The 12,820-nt window shown below is 36.9% G+C and overlaps 2 protein-coding genes across 6 annotated transcripts in view; one reads left to right on the top strand and one right to left on the bottom strand.

Moving 5' to 3' along the window:
• LOC127624565 (rho GTPase-activating protein 26-like) overlaps positions 1-3,365 on the top strand; it is a 171,359-nt gene extending 167,994 nt beyond the window's left edge. For all 3 annotated transcript variants that reach the window (XM_052099346.1, XM_052099347.1, XM_052099345.1), the window contains 2 exons: positions 513-604; positions 2,513-3,365. In XM_052099346.1, coding sequence (XP_051955306.1) covers positions 513-604; positions 2,513-2,601 — 181 coding nt within the window. In that variant the 3' untranslated portion in view covers positions 2,602-3,365. The remainder of the gene's footprint in view (positions 1-512; positions 605-2,512) is intronic.
• A 4,098-nt stretch (positions 3,366-7,463) lies between these two features.
• Positions 7,464-12,820, bottom strand: part of LOC127624566 (glucocorticoid receptor-like) — a 109,119-nt gene continuing 103,762 nt past the window's right edge. For all 3 annotated transcript variants that reach the window (XM_052099349.1, XM_052099348.1, XM_052099350.1), the window contains one exon: positions 7,464-11,643. In XM_052099349.1, the coding sequence (XP_051955309.1) occupies positions 11,491-11,643 (153 nt within the window). In that variant the 3' untranslated portion in view covers positions 7,464-11,490. The remainder of the gene's footprint in view (positions 11,644-12,820) is intronic.

Genomic DNA, 12,820 nt, shown 5'->3' with positions numbered 1-12,820 from the left:
GCATATCTTCTAATCAATAACAATGTTTACTGTTGGCTTTGCAATTTCACACCTTCCCCTCCAACATCTGAGCATACACCGCTCAAACTGAGGGACAAACATCACAGGGATAACATGTGATGCACTCTGGGTTACATCATACTGTAAACTGTTTAATGGGCTGGTCTGTAGAATCTCTAGTGCCTCCAATAGTCAATGCATATATGTTTGATATTGCATGGGATATGGGGACTACCTTGAAAGAAAAACTACTTAAGATGTAACACTATTTCTAAGTCACTACTCAAATGTAAGCACATTTCTGACACTGACCATGTTAACTCCTTCAGCAAAAGGTCAGATTTTCTTGCTTTTATTGAAACACACGTGAGATGTTCATTCTCATAGATCATGGTAGATGACATCAGATCAGATACATCAAAGAATAGCATGCTGTAAGTCCAAAATGCATGGTATTACATTGGTTGCATGTCCAAAGTAAAATGCGCTATTTTCATTTTTTCTATTCCTAGCCCTCCGCTACGGAAAGCACGTGCACTGTACGCCTGTAAGGCCGAACACGGCTCGGAGCTCTCCTTTATCGCTGGGACCATATTTGAGAACGGTGAGTCCCTACTGGAGTGTCTCTGTTTTTAAGACCCTCAGCAGGTGCAGTGGGTATATTTTGCCTCTTCACTGTAGAAGCACAGAATCTATAGATCTGTTTTGTTCTACCTGCTGCCCTTCAACATGCCCCAGAGCACAGACGTTCCACACTTTGACACTTGACGTTGCTAAGCAGTAGATGAGATTAGTGCTTAATGAATCCTTAAGTGGAGTCAATAGGGCTCTATTGCATGATTAAAAAGAGGCTTCAAAAGTTGAAACGGTTATTTGCAGTGCCTCTGTATGGAAACAAAATCAATGGTCTAACAATATTAGCCATCCCAGCCCACTTTATTCATGTGTAATGTTTTAAGTATGAGGTTTGAATGTGAATTGTTTTTAAAAGAATGTTTCGTGTTCAATACAAATTAAGCTCTAGCAACAGCATCTGAGGTATAATTTCAATGAGCACAGAAAATAATTTTGACTCGTCCCTCTGAGAAAAAATACAATAAAAAAAGTCTAGTAATTCTAGTTTTAAACCTTAGAGTTAATCCACTTAGAAAAGTAGTCCTACCTCAAAAAGGATGATTTAGACAATTCCCAGTCCTGTGCTCAAGCCCCTCCTTTATGAGAACACCAAATAAGTTTACCTTAATGTGCTCCAGGACTTTGTGTACCGTATGTGACCTTTCATTTCCATTGTGATGAATGAACTGGAAGAATTTTCATCCATGACTTTTAACATCTGTCTTGAATCATTATTTAAGGTTAAGATGTTTTTTAGAAAATTGGACCACAAATGCAAAATAAAAGTTTTTAGGTGTTTCTTCAACTTCGGGCTCTTTCATGTTGATTTTTATTCAAATTAGCAGATTTGAACTTGTTTTTTTTTCTTCTTCTTTGTGTTTTATACAGGTCTTATTAAAACTGACTTTTCTGTTCAAGCAACTGAAACGTTTCACCAGGGCTTTGATTTATTTTTGGACTTTTCAAATGCCCTTTATCTACAGACTTTTCTGTTTTAGCCTTGTCCCAGACCCAGACATTCAATATTAAACTATGAAAATCCAATAGGAAAAGAACAAATATTTCATGTTTGAAACTGTGATTAATCTAAGAAAGAGTGGAATGAACATAAATCTTTTCACTGTTTATTGTGTAAAAGTGATTGATATACATTTTTTTTTTTAAATGTACGACTGTCCAAAAGTTGGGGTGATTTATTTAATTGATAGCATTCAGGTTATATAAAATGTTGGCTATGAATGAGCCTCAGTAAAGACAAGTCGGCTTTTTTTTCTTCTTTTCAAAAATGTAAAAAATGTCCTTTCCATCAGAATCATTTGCAGCACTGAATTCGATTAAACACAATACAGAAATCACACTGTGATGGGAATTGTCATGACTTTAAGAAGAATTACATGGTAAAGATTTTCAATAAGGTTTAATTTGTTAACGATATTAAATGCAAACGTTTTCATGAACAAAGAATAAACAATACATTTTAACAGCATTTATTAGTATATGCAGTCATGTAGCACACCAACATTTGAAACATGTAATAATGACTACTTAACTTACCATTTTTTAAAACACCGTAGGTAGTGTACAGTGTATACTGTGCAGTATTGGTACTCTAGCTAGTGATCCATTCTGAGCATAGCCATAGATTTGAAGAATGGAAGTCCATTGCTACATACAATAGTCTTGCTTTCCATTCTAAAGAGTCAAATTGAAATAATTTACTGTGATAATCGACAGTATGATGTTGTAATACAGAACAGTCCTTTATAAGACTGGCTGAGAGATCAAGACAGCAAAGTCATTATTCACAACTTGGCTGACACATGGGCTGCTTTCTCAAAAAGACAGGTAAAGCTCTGCCCAAAATTATTTTCTGTTTTCTTCTCGTCTTGTCTTATAGTTCATCCGTCAAGGGAACCAGGCTGGCTGGAGGGCACTTTGGATGGGAAGACAGGGTTAATCCCGGAGAACTACGTGGAGTTCGTCTAGCTTTGGACTGGAAGGGATTTGCTTTGGGTTGGAGTCAATGAGAGGGCCGAGGCAGAGGCCCAGAAGAACCCAAAATTCAAAAGGGAAGAGTGTGTCTGTGATAGTATTGGTTTCTGGTGCATTAATTCAAGTTCAACCCAAGGAAAAAAGGGACAAAAAAACTTTGGGATGCTGCTGCCTTGACCACATTCACCTTCTGATTTAAAAAAAGGAGCTGCCCATTATGGATTACATTTTTTTTTATATATATATATATATATATATATATATATATATATATATATATATACCAATGCCTGTGAGCCATTATGTGTGCTCTTTCTATGCAGTCTGGGGCTTTTTTGAATGTCTTATCTGTTTTTCAGATCATCATATCTGTTTTGTTTAGAACTACTAAGAGATAATTGTTAATTGTGGGAAAAACTCTTGCACTCTTTTGTATTTCAGGAAACAATCTTAAAACAAAATATTTAGAATAACCATTGTCGTCTTAGCATGCAAGTAAAAAGCGCAATTTTTTTTTTAATGTGAATTAACATCATATGCAAATCAATCTTATTTATGATGTATTATCTTTGATGAGATTTGTGTTTCTTTCGGTGTGCATTAACATTGTAAATAAGTGACAATTGATTAGGGGGGTGTGTGTGTGTGTATATATAGGATACTTTTGAATTATATTGGATACATTTGAATTATATTTTTATTGTAGCAAATTAACTTATTTTTTTTGACATCCAGATTGATCTTTAAAAAAAAAAAAAAAAGCCTTAATATTCTTTAGGATATCAAATTAATAAAAAAAATATAATTTTCAAGTTGTTTAGATTTTTTCAATTAAAAAAAAAATTGAGTTGATCGGTCAGTTTTAATTGAAATACACAAATGTTCAGCCATGACAACTCTGAATAAATTAACGGCGTTTAAATGCATGTTATGCAATTAGACATAATTGAAGCCGATTTAGACAGATGGTGCTGGGTAGGAGGAGAATACATTTCAGAGAATACATTTGCAAGAGATTAAATATACTGTACATCTAAGCATGTAAAAGAGCTTTTCAACTATTGCATCACTTTCTTAATTTTGTAAAAAATGGCAGGCATTCTGCAATGTACCAAATGGGTGCGTTTCCCAAACATTTATGTAACTCAATACTTCACCAACATAGTACGATGCATCGTTGGAGAAATTGACTTGCTACATTTACATTACATTATATTTGGCAGACGCTTTTATCCAAAGCGACTTACAGTGCACTTATTACAGGGACAATCCCCCCGGAGCAACCTGGAGTTAAGTGCCTTGCTCAAGGACACAATGGTGGTGGCTGTGGGGATCGAACAGCGACCTTCTGATTACCAGTTCAGCGCTTTAGCCCACTACGCCACCACCACTCCTCACGACCTTGCTAGTCACGACCGTTTCCTGAAAGCGTAGTAACTATGTTGCACATCCATCATTCGAACCACGGTGGTTCAACAACATAGAACTGTTATTAATGGCGTTACGCAGGGGGTGGATTAATAACTTCTGTGAAAATGTATTTATAAAAGCTCATTTACACATACACCAGAAAAACATTTAATGCGAAAAAGCTGCTGAAGACACTAAATTGGCATGCAATGGGTGTAATGGGACAGATGCTTTGCTCTGCAATAGATGTGTTTTACTCTACAACACACTTTGGGGTTCCCCCGACATGCTTGAGCACAAAAGCACTCTTCAAATGGGTGCGTTCTATTCAGAAGAGATCATTCCTATGTCCTATTCCCTTCAAAGTCTTTACCATCCACTGTGAGAGCTGTGAAGGCCTGAAAGATGTGAGGCTCCAAAATAACTTCACTTTTTAAAATCACTTTTAAGCCATTTGTATTGAAAATTGTGTTTGACGCTACCTATTATGATTGTTCTCTCTCCCTTCAGAGGCTGATTTATCCCTTTTGGAACGCAGCCATAAACACCACTTGTGAGTTAAAATGGAAACAGTAGCCGTGTTCTCCAACAGAAACTGTTTGTGTTAAAAGCGCTTTCTCTTAACATTTTTTAATCCCTTAAACACTTGCATTTATGTTTATATTGCATATTATTGCTTAACATGTCTTTTTTTTTAATGCATGTAAACATGATCAAAGTCTTGACAGGATGAAAGATATTGACGCCTCAGCGAAGTCAAATGATGTCCACAAAGCAAACTAACAAGGAACTATGCTTCCAACCACAGGTAAAGAGTTGTAGTTCCAACCACACATCTTTGCGATGCTGCTTGCGAACGTTCGTTCGAACTACCGATTCGAGAAACACCAAATTGTTGAACTATGTTGGTAACAATGGAACTTACGACCATTGTTGGCTTATAGGGTGGAGCTTATTTTTTTACTTTTGAAATATGATCATCTTACCCTTTCATTTTGTTCCTATATATGAAATACAAATTCAGTCAAAATATCAGCACAACTGAACAATATTTATGTGTAGCTCAGTAATGGTGAAGTTTCTCATACTCAAAAGCTGCGGTCGCCTGTTATTTCACATACTACTGATAATAGAATAATTCTCTTAATAAATTAAGAACCCAATTTTAAATATTTAGAAACATTCTCCAATCATCATACACAACATTCAATCATTGTGTTTAATATCTGATCATCCATGTCCACTGTGGTTCATATCCAGATTCCATGGTTTTGCCGACAATGCAAAATGTCCATGAATTCATATTCCAGACATGTTTAGATTTGTTTGGACTGACTATGTTGACTAATCAGCACTGTTGCAGCCGTATGTGTGTTTAATTACTTAGCTAAAAACACTGGTCGTATCGCTGGAGCCTGTGTACTCTAAGAGCAGAAGTTTGAGAAGGAGCTCTTGTCACAGGCTTGCAGGCATCACATTATGGAACTGATAATTGGTGCAGTGTTGCAAGTGTGTATGGGAGCCACATCTTCTCCCGAGACTCCACTCTTCAAATGCTTACAGGAATACTGGGGATTCATAGACATGGCCAAGTATGAACCAGGGATTGCAGCTGATGATGTGGCAAGATTAGAGGAAGATATAAAGCAAGGCACCATCAATTATGTCAACAAGCATCTTGAACTGAGTCAGCTGAGAGATGATTATAAGAAATTCTTGGAACTTGTGATTGTGTTTCTAGGCGCTGCTCCTGCCAGAGGAGTGTGATTCATGTCACCTGGAGCAATGCACCATGACTGATGATGTCTAAAATCCTATACAGTCAATTTAAACTGACTCATGCGGAAGTGTGAGGAGTACGTGATGTGTGTGTTTTTGCAGTGCGTGTCTATCTGAAAGCTTGGATCTCTGCACCTCAAGCATCAGTTGCTCCGTACAGTGACCTGCTGCTGCTGAAGTCAGTTCTTAAATACTAATCTATATATTCAGCAATCTCAAAGTCAACAGCACACAAGTTTTCCAATCACTTGTGGTACATGTAACAGGAACTTGTTAGCTTGGCTTTCTTTGACAGTTGGGACAGTTTGTCAACCAAGACTGATGGTGAGTGCCAAGCAGAATGAAGGAGACCAAGATCAGGATCATTCCAAGAGAATCACTGTTGCTCTTGATTCATTCAAGTTTGAAGATTTCGTCACAGCAAAATCAATTCCACTGTTCCGAATGATGGAACATCAAGATGGAGTTCTCGCCGTTGATCCGGACTTGTGGGAGGGCAGAAACGACTACAAGCAGGCTGCTGAAACAGTAGTCTCTAAAAGTTGCCAATGACCACACTGAACATGGAGTGACACTCATTCGGGAATACAGTGGATTTTTAACCCGTGATGAAACACAGCTGCAATTCCTGCTGCAATTTGTCGAGAATCATCTCAGAATTGACCCTGATAGCACTCTATCTGGGATTCCATGAAAACAATACATTTAGAGTTTGCTGGACTGTCAGACTGAGTCTATGAACTCTGTCAGAAATAAAACAATAATTTACTATGAATGTGTTAAAAAAACAGCATTGTTTAAAATAAATTATGATATACTCGTAATTCTTAGAATTTGCATAATGTTTGCAATCTTTGAGGCACTTGAGCTACCACTAAACATTAGAATGTATTGCTCAGACAGTGTTTCTATTTTATAAGGAACAGATTAGCGGGTAAGACTTGCACACAACAGTTAGTTCCGGTCCTCAAATCTGATTGGGCAAGAGACATTCCATGAGCACTGATGTCTGTCACCATCAGCACTCGGACGCTTCACTGTGTGTATCACTCCGCTTGTGTTCGTGCTAAACTAAAGTGTAAATGCAGTGCATCTTTGTTTATCCAATAACTTGTTCAAACAGCACAAGCTGTGATATTATTTCTGAAGTGACATTTTTGAATTACTAAAGAAGGCTTGAACGCATCATTTGGTTTGAACCAGATTCTGATCTGTCGTGTAAGAATGTAGTTCCATGCACAAATGCATTTTTATGACCGTACTCAGTTTTTTTCAAATTTTTTGTATGTACTTGTTCATTGAACTGTTGTATATAAGCAATATCACACTCACAATCATGCTATATGGTCCAACATCAGCACTGCTGTAATTACCTACGGCACTCTGCCTCCAGACGATTCACTGCAGTGCTGATGTAGGACCATATAGCACTCTTGCTCGTGGGATATTGCTTAATTATATATATATATATATATATATATATATATATATATATATATATATATATATATATATAATTTAACAACTCTCTCTATTGGCTAAAGATGCCCTTGTTTAATGGCTGAGAAATTAAACCATGGCCTAAGCCTAGATTTATGCTGTCAAGTTCACATACAATGGACAAAATATCTAACTAGCCCAACTGTTCCACAATAAAACAGACAATACCCCCTCCAAACAACTTTTATTCAACATTTAATCAAATTGGTGTAAAGATCAACATTGACTACAGGAGAGGTGTAATACAGAATTCATACAAAACAATTGTTTTCAACAAATAGACACTGTGTATCCTTTATACATTGGATTACATATAACTAAAATGCAAAAAAAAAGAAAATGAAAAAAGACTTTAATGAAAGCCATATACCAGTGAAACATGATTTGCCCTTTATCTTTAAAGATAGTACTTGCATGAATTTTGTACAAAATAGACTATGTCAGGTCAGTATTAGAGTAGTGCAAAATCTCAGGTTTTGATACATTATTTATAAACACAGATGTATTTTTTTTTTTTATCTATCTGTTTTTTGTAAAGACTAGATCATTTTACAGTATTATACATGAGACCAAAGCCTACATTTCTATAAAAGAAATAGAAAAGGATAAAATAATGTACTAGGGTTGGGTAGTAAACTCTACTGTAAAATGTAACTTCTTTAAATAGGTTTAAAATCTGTGTTGCTTTGGTCACTCTGTTGTTGCACTATACAAACTATACTCAACTTCACTCATACATGCACAAAATTATAACCTTAAGTTTTCATTCTTTAAAATGATTCATCTTTCCCTATCGATTTATATAGAATTACATACATTACATACATTTTTCAAAAGTGCATTTGCAATACATTTCTTGACAAGAGATAACAATAAAACTTGTTTTTTTAAGTATTATTATTTATTTATTAATTGTAAAAATTATTTATATATCAAAGAGCATTTGCGTAATTGCATTTAGTTTCGATGTCAAATGATCAATGATTTTCAAAAAGAAAAAATATTTTCTAGACTATTTTCAGTGTTCTCCTAAATTTACACAATAAACATTATATGGCTCACGGTCTCCCTTTGCAAGGCATACTGTGAAACAATTAGAAAAATATCTAGTGAAAAATAGTCTTGTTAAATATTTGAGCTATCCGCTGGGAGGGAATGGGATATGTACTGTGTATATATTTTAATTTCATGTTGAATAAATGAAGGGATTGTAAACAAGTGTTTTACAAACAATGGGCTCGTACACATGTAAAAACCAAAAGCACTTTCTTTTCGAACATAGGACTGTATTACAGCAATGCAGGTAACAAATACAGGCCATGGCGAGACGCCAGCTGATGACAACCAACAGTGTAACTGGGAATTAACCTTGGCCGGGTCTAACAATATTAACCCAAGCATGAGAAACCCAATGCTCACGTAATTTTTAATACTGTAAAAGGCCAAACAGGATCAAAGTGTCTCAATGGCACACCGAATCTTGTCAAATGACCAATCTTAGTTGTACATCCATCCATCCAAGTTAATTAAAGCTTATAAGAATGAAACTCCGATTAGAAGGTTGTGATAGTGTTGCCAACTTTTCACCAAGCGAATATTCGACACTTGAGCATTTGAATGCTTCAATGTGGGACGTTTCACTGTCCGACCAAGGAGGTCCTCCTCAAACGGTTCGCCATCCGTCTAGGGTGGGGGTCGTCCTTGGACATTTCACCATTTAAATACACAACAATATCCAACCCATATGGGAAATAAGTGACAGGGATGCCAATTGTTCACAAAACGAATACAAGACGCATTTTGAGGGCTTCAATTTGGGATGTTTCGCTGTCAGAAAACGAGTGAGGGGTGGGGGTTGGTGGGGCTCTGTCTCCCTTAAGTGTTTAGCCGTCCACCTGGCGTGTTCCTCCTTGAGGATTTTATTTTGCTGCTTCAATATGGAATGTTTGAAGTCCCCTCAAGTGTTTCACCATCCAAACAGGCAGGGGGTCCACATGAAACATTTTGCCACTTAAATATGGGACAATACTATCCCCATTCCATAAATTACATTTTTATTTCAGCAAAAATATGGGACCGTTGGCAACCCTAATAAGTCATAGGGATATCACTTCCTCTGAACGTTTTCATTTTGTCACTTCAATATGGGCCATTTTCCTATACGACTGTGGGGAAGTGGGGGGTTTCCCTTGAATGGAACGTCCCCTTGTGTATAGGACGTCATCCAAAATACGGGATATCTCATCCAAAATGGGACATCTGGCAATCCTAATGAGTGAGTACTTTAAAAGGAATACTTCACCCAAAAATGAAAATTCTGTCATTATTTACTCACATCATTCCAAACTTAATTTGGAATTTATGTCTTATTAAATAGTAGCAGACAGAAAAACAAATGTTAATTTAGTTTTGGATGATACTACAAAAGAGAGCATTTGTGGTTTGGCACCACTGGGATACATGTAAGGCAGAAACTAAGAAAAGTGGGTCAAAAACTGACATGCCTCTTATGGATGACCAGATTTAGCATATGTGAAGATTATTCTGTAACTTAAAATAATATATATATATTTGTATTTAAAAAAAAATAATTTATAACTAAAAATAACAACACACTGAAAAAATCGTCAGGGCGGTTGATCAGAGGGGAAATGGGGGGATTCTGCAAAGCATGAACGCTGGACGACCAATCTACACCTGACCATATTGGATGGATAGAAATCTGATGAATTAACCCTGAATTCATTCCTTGATTGCAGGAATGACCATCAGCTTTCTGAATTGAGTCTAATTCAATGCGAAAGCCAATGAATGGAGATCTACTGACCGTTCACAAGTAAACCTGAGCAAATAATCAACAAACAAAAGAAACGTTTTAATAATTACGTTATTTCAATAGTATATATTGAAATTTCAGTTAAAGGCAAAGTGTGTACTTTCTGCGGCATTTGCATCGACAAACTGAAATAATGAATTTTTTTTACTACAAGTCATTATTTCTACAAAAATAATGGCTGTTTTCAAACATAGTCCAATTTTGCTGTTTCGGGGTGGTTGGGATGCTCAAATGTTTTATACTGTTTTGATAGCGCCACAGAGCCACAATGTTTTTCTTTTCAAAGGAATCAAGCAATGACTGGCTTATGTTGTCTCTGCATATTAATATGAACAGAAAATTGCTTTTTAAAACAAAGAAAATGCAAAGACAACTTAGTACTTGCTGGTAGTATCATGCATGGAAAGGTTTTATATTTGAATTGAATTATATGGCATTTCGATGTCACTGCGTATAAAACTGTTTTACGATTTGGAGCTTCCATGAGGCTTAGTAAAATGGCGTAAGGCGACAAACAATCTGTCCACAAATTTTATGATTAATGTACAGTTATGTGAAGAAAGGTTATGGACCAATGAGATTCCACAATAGGCGGGGCTAAGTGGCGCTATGTCGAAGAAATAGAAAATAAAAGATCGACAAATTGTCCTGTCGCTCCTGTCGTGGTCACAGCTGGTTAAGGCAAAAACTGAATGAGATAGCATTTATCAATTTTTCAGTTTGTCGTATCTGGTTAGGATGCAGTGTTAAGGACCGTTTACACTGAATGTGTTCTTGCGTTGAAAAAAGTTAAGACACCGCACAATGATTGGAACAGAATATAGGTGTCTCAAGTTTTTTTTAAGGTTTAGTGCGCTCTCACAGAAGACACTGAAAAAACAATGGTCAAATACGTCTATCTAGCATGTCTACATAAAAAAACAGCACAGATGGACGTAAAAATACATTTGGTGTGAACGGCCCCTTAAGCTGCCAACTACACAGAACCATCACAGTTGCTTTGTATGGAAGCAAAATAAGAGATGAACAATGTGAGATAACAAAACAATAGCATTTATGCCAAACCACTGCATTAGCCTGAAAAATGGCGCATGTCAAGGCAAAGCACAAAAAAGGCACATTTTCCCTTTTTTTTTATATACCTTTGTAAACATTTCAGCAGTGTACTAGCAAAAAAAGAGAAAATATCAATAAAAAGTGTCTTTTTCAAAGTAAATTTTTCACCAAGTGAACACGAAGGCATGAAGTATTGTAACATGATTTGGGTAAAGGGTTGAACGTGACGTCCTTCATCAGAAGGTTGGACTATCGCTGGTAGAGAAAGGGTGGCATTAAGGCATTGTTGCTTTCTTAGGCAGTCATTTCTGATGAAATAGAAGTGGCTTGACGCTCCCATCCTTAAATTTTGGTAGCTGATGGCTGATGATCTCTGCCAACATCTCTGGGAATTCCACACTCAAGGATTTATTCACAAACGTGTAGAAACAGAAGTTGAGGAGCCCCTCCACCATCTGCAGACAAGGCTTTTTATATACAGCACAATGGGGCCCAACAATGCACCATCAGTAGGACAGTAGGCTACAGATGAGGTATTGTAGGGTGTAAAAACACACACTTTGAACAGAATTCAATGTGTAGAATCTTAAGTGGGTCGCACACCGAACGCGCAGCGCCGCGCCGCGCAGCGCCATGTCTTTAAAATTCTAACACATTATTCTCTATGAGTGTACACACACCGGCGGCGCCATTCGGCGTCTGTCCGTGGCGCCCAGCTACGGCTCAGGACCTTGTTCAAAACCCTGCCGCGCCACAGAGCGCCATTTACATAGTTGTATATTAAATGTACATTTATTTGTCTCAAATCGTCGTTAATATACATACTGACTTCACCCTGTGCTGCAATATACATTTAGTTTAACATTCCTAATTTAACAGCTTGAATAAAGTCATATTGGAAAAAATATATAACAAACATAGCCCTTTTAAATCTTTCATTTTCCCCTGTTGTGCCATTTTTCAATACTCTACCATACTAACCATACACTCTTACATAACATATCGTCAGTTACGTATATAATAAAAAAGAATATATCAAATAACTTGTTTGGTTAACGTTGTCACTCGGGTTAGCTAAACGCTAGCTAAATAAATACTATTGTATGTAACATAGTTGCCAAGACAACGGATAACGTTACAACAAAATAACAGACTTAACAACGTGATAGACACTTTTACTCGATTAACGATCAAACATCAGCTATTAAATTAACATAAAAAATAAATAATACATCAAGTTAAAACTCACCCATCGTGCAGCTCTTCTAGACTTCTACCAGGAGTTGATTCAAAATTTAGCTCGCGCGAATAGAATGTGCGCGTCCGGTGTGCGATACCTATGAGTTGTACTAGACGTGGCACGGCGCGGCGCTGCGCTGCGCTTCTCGTTCGGTGTGCGACCCCCTTTACGCAACACTATTCCACCCTGTCTACAGTGGACGCGAGCGAGGACGGGCCACAAAGCCTTGGGGCTGTCTACACTAGATGCGTCAAAGCGAATGTTCTAAACTGTTTATTTGTCTTGTTGGAAGTGATTCGCTTCTGTTACGTCACGCTGGTCGCATCTGGAGTAGACAGGGTGTTAGAAAAAAAGCTGTTTATTAACAGGGTGTTTCTTCAAATATCGGCACT

The sequence above is a fragment of the Xyrauchen texanus genome, chromosome 31, assembly GCF_025860055.1.
Source record: "Xyrauchen texanus isolate HMW12.3.18 chromosome 31, RBS_HiC_50CHRs, whole genome shotgun sequence".
Classification (NCBI taxonomy): domain Eukaryota; kingdom Metazoa; phylum Chordata; class Actinopteri; order Cypriniformes; family Catostomidae; genus Xyrauchen; species Xyrauchen texanus.
The sequence above is the reverse complement of the archived record's forward strand: the minus strand, read 5'-3'. Positions and strand labels throughout refer to the sequence as shown.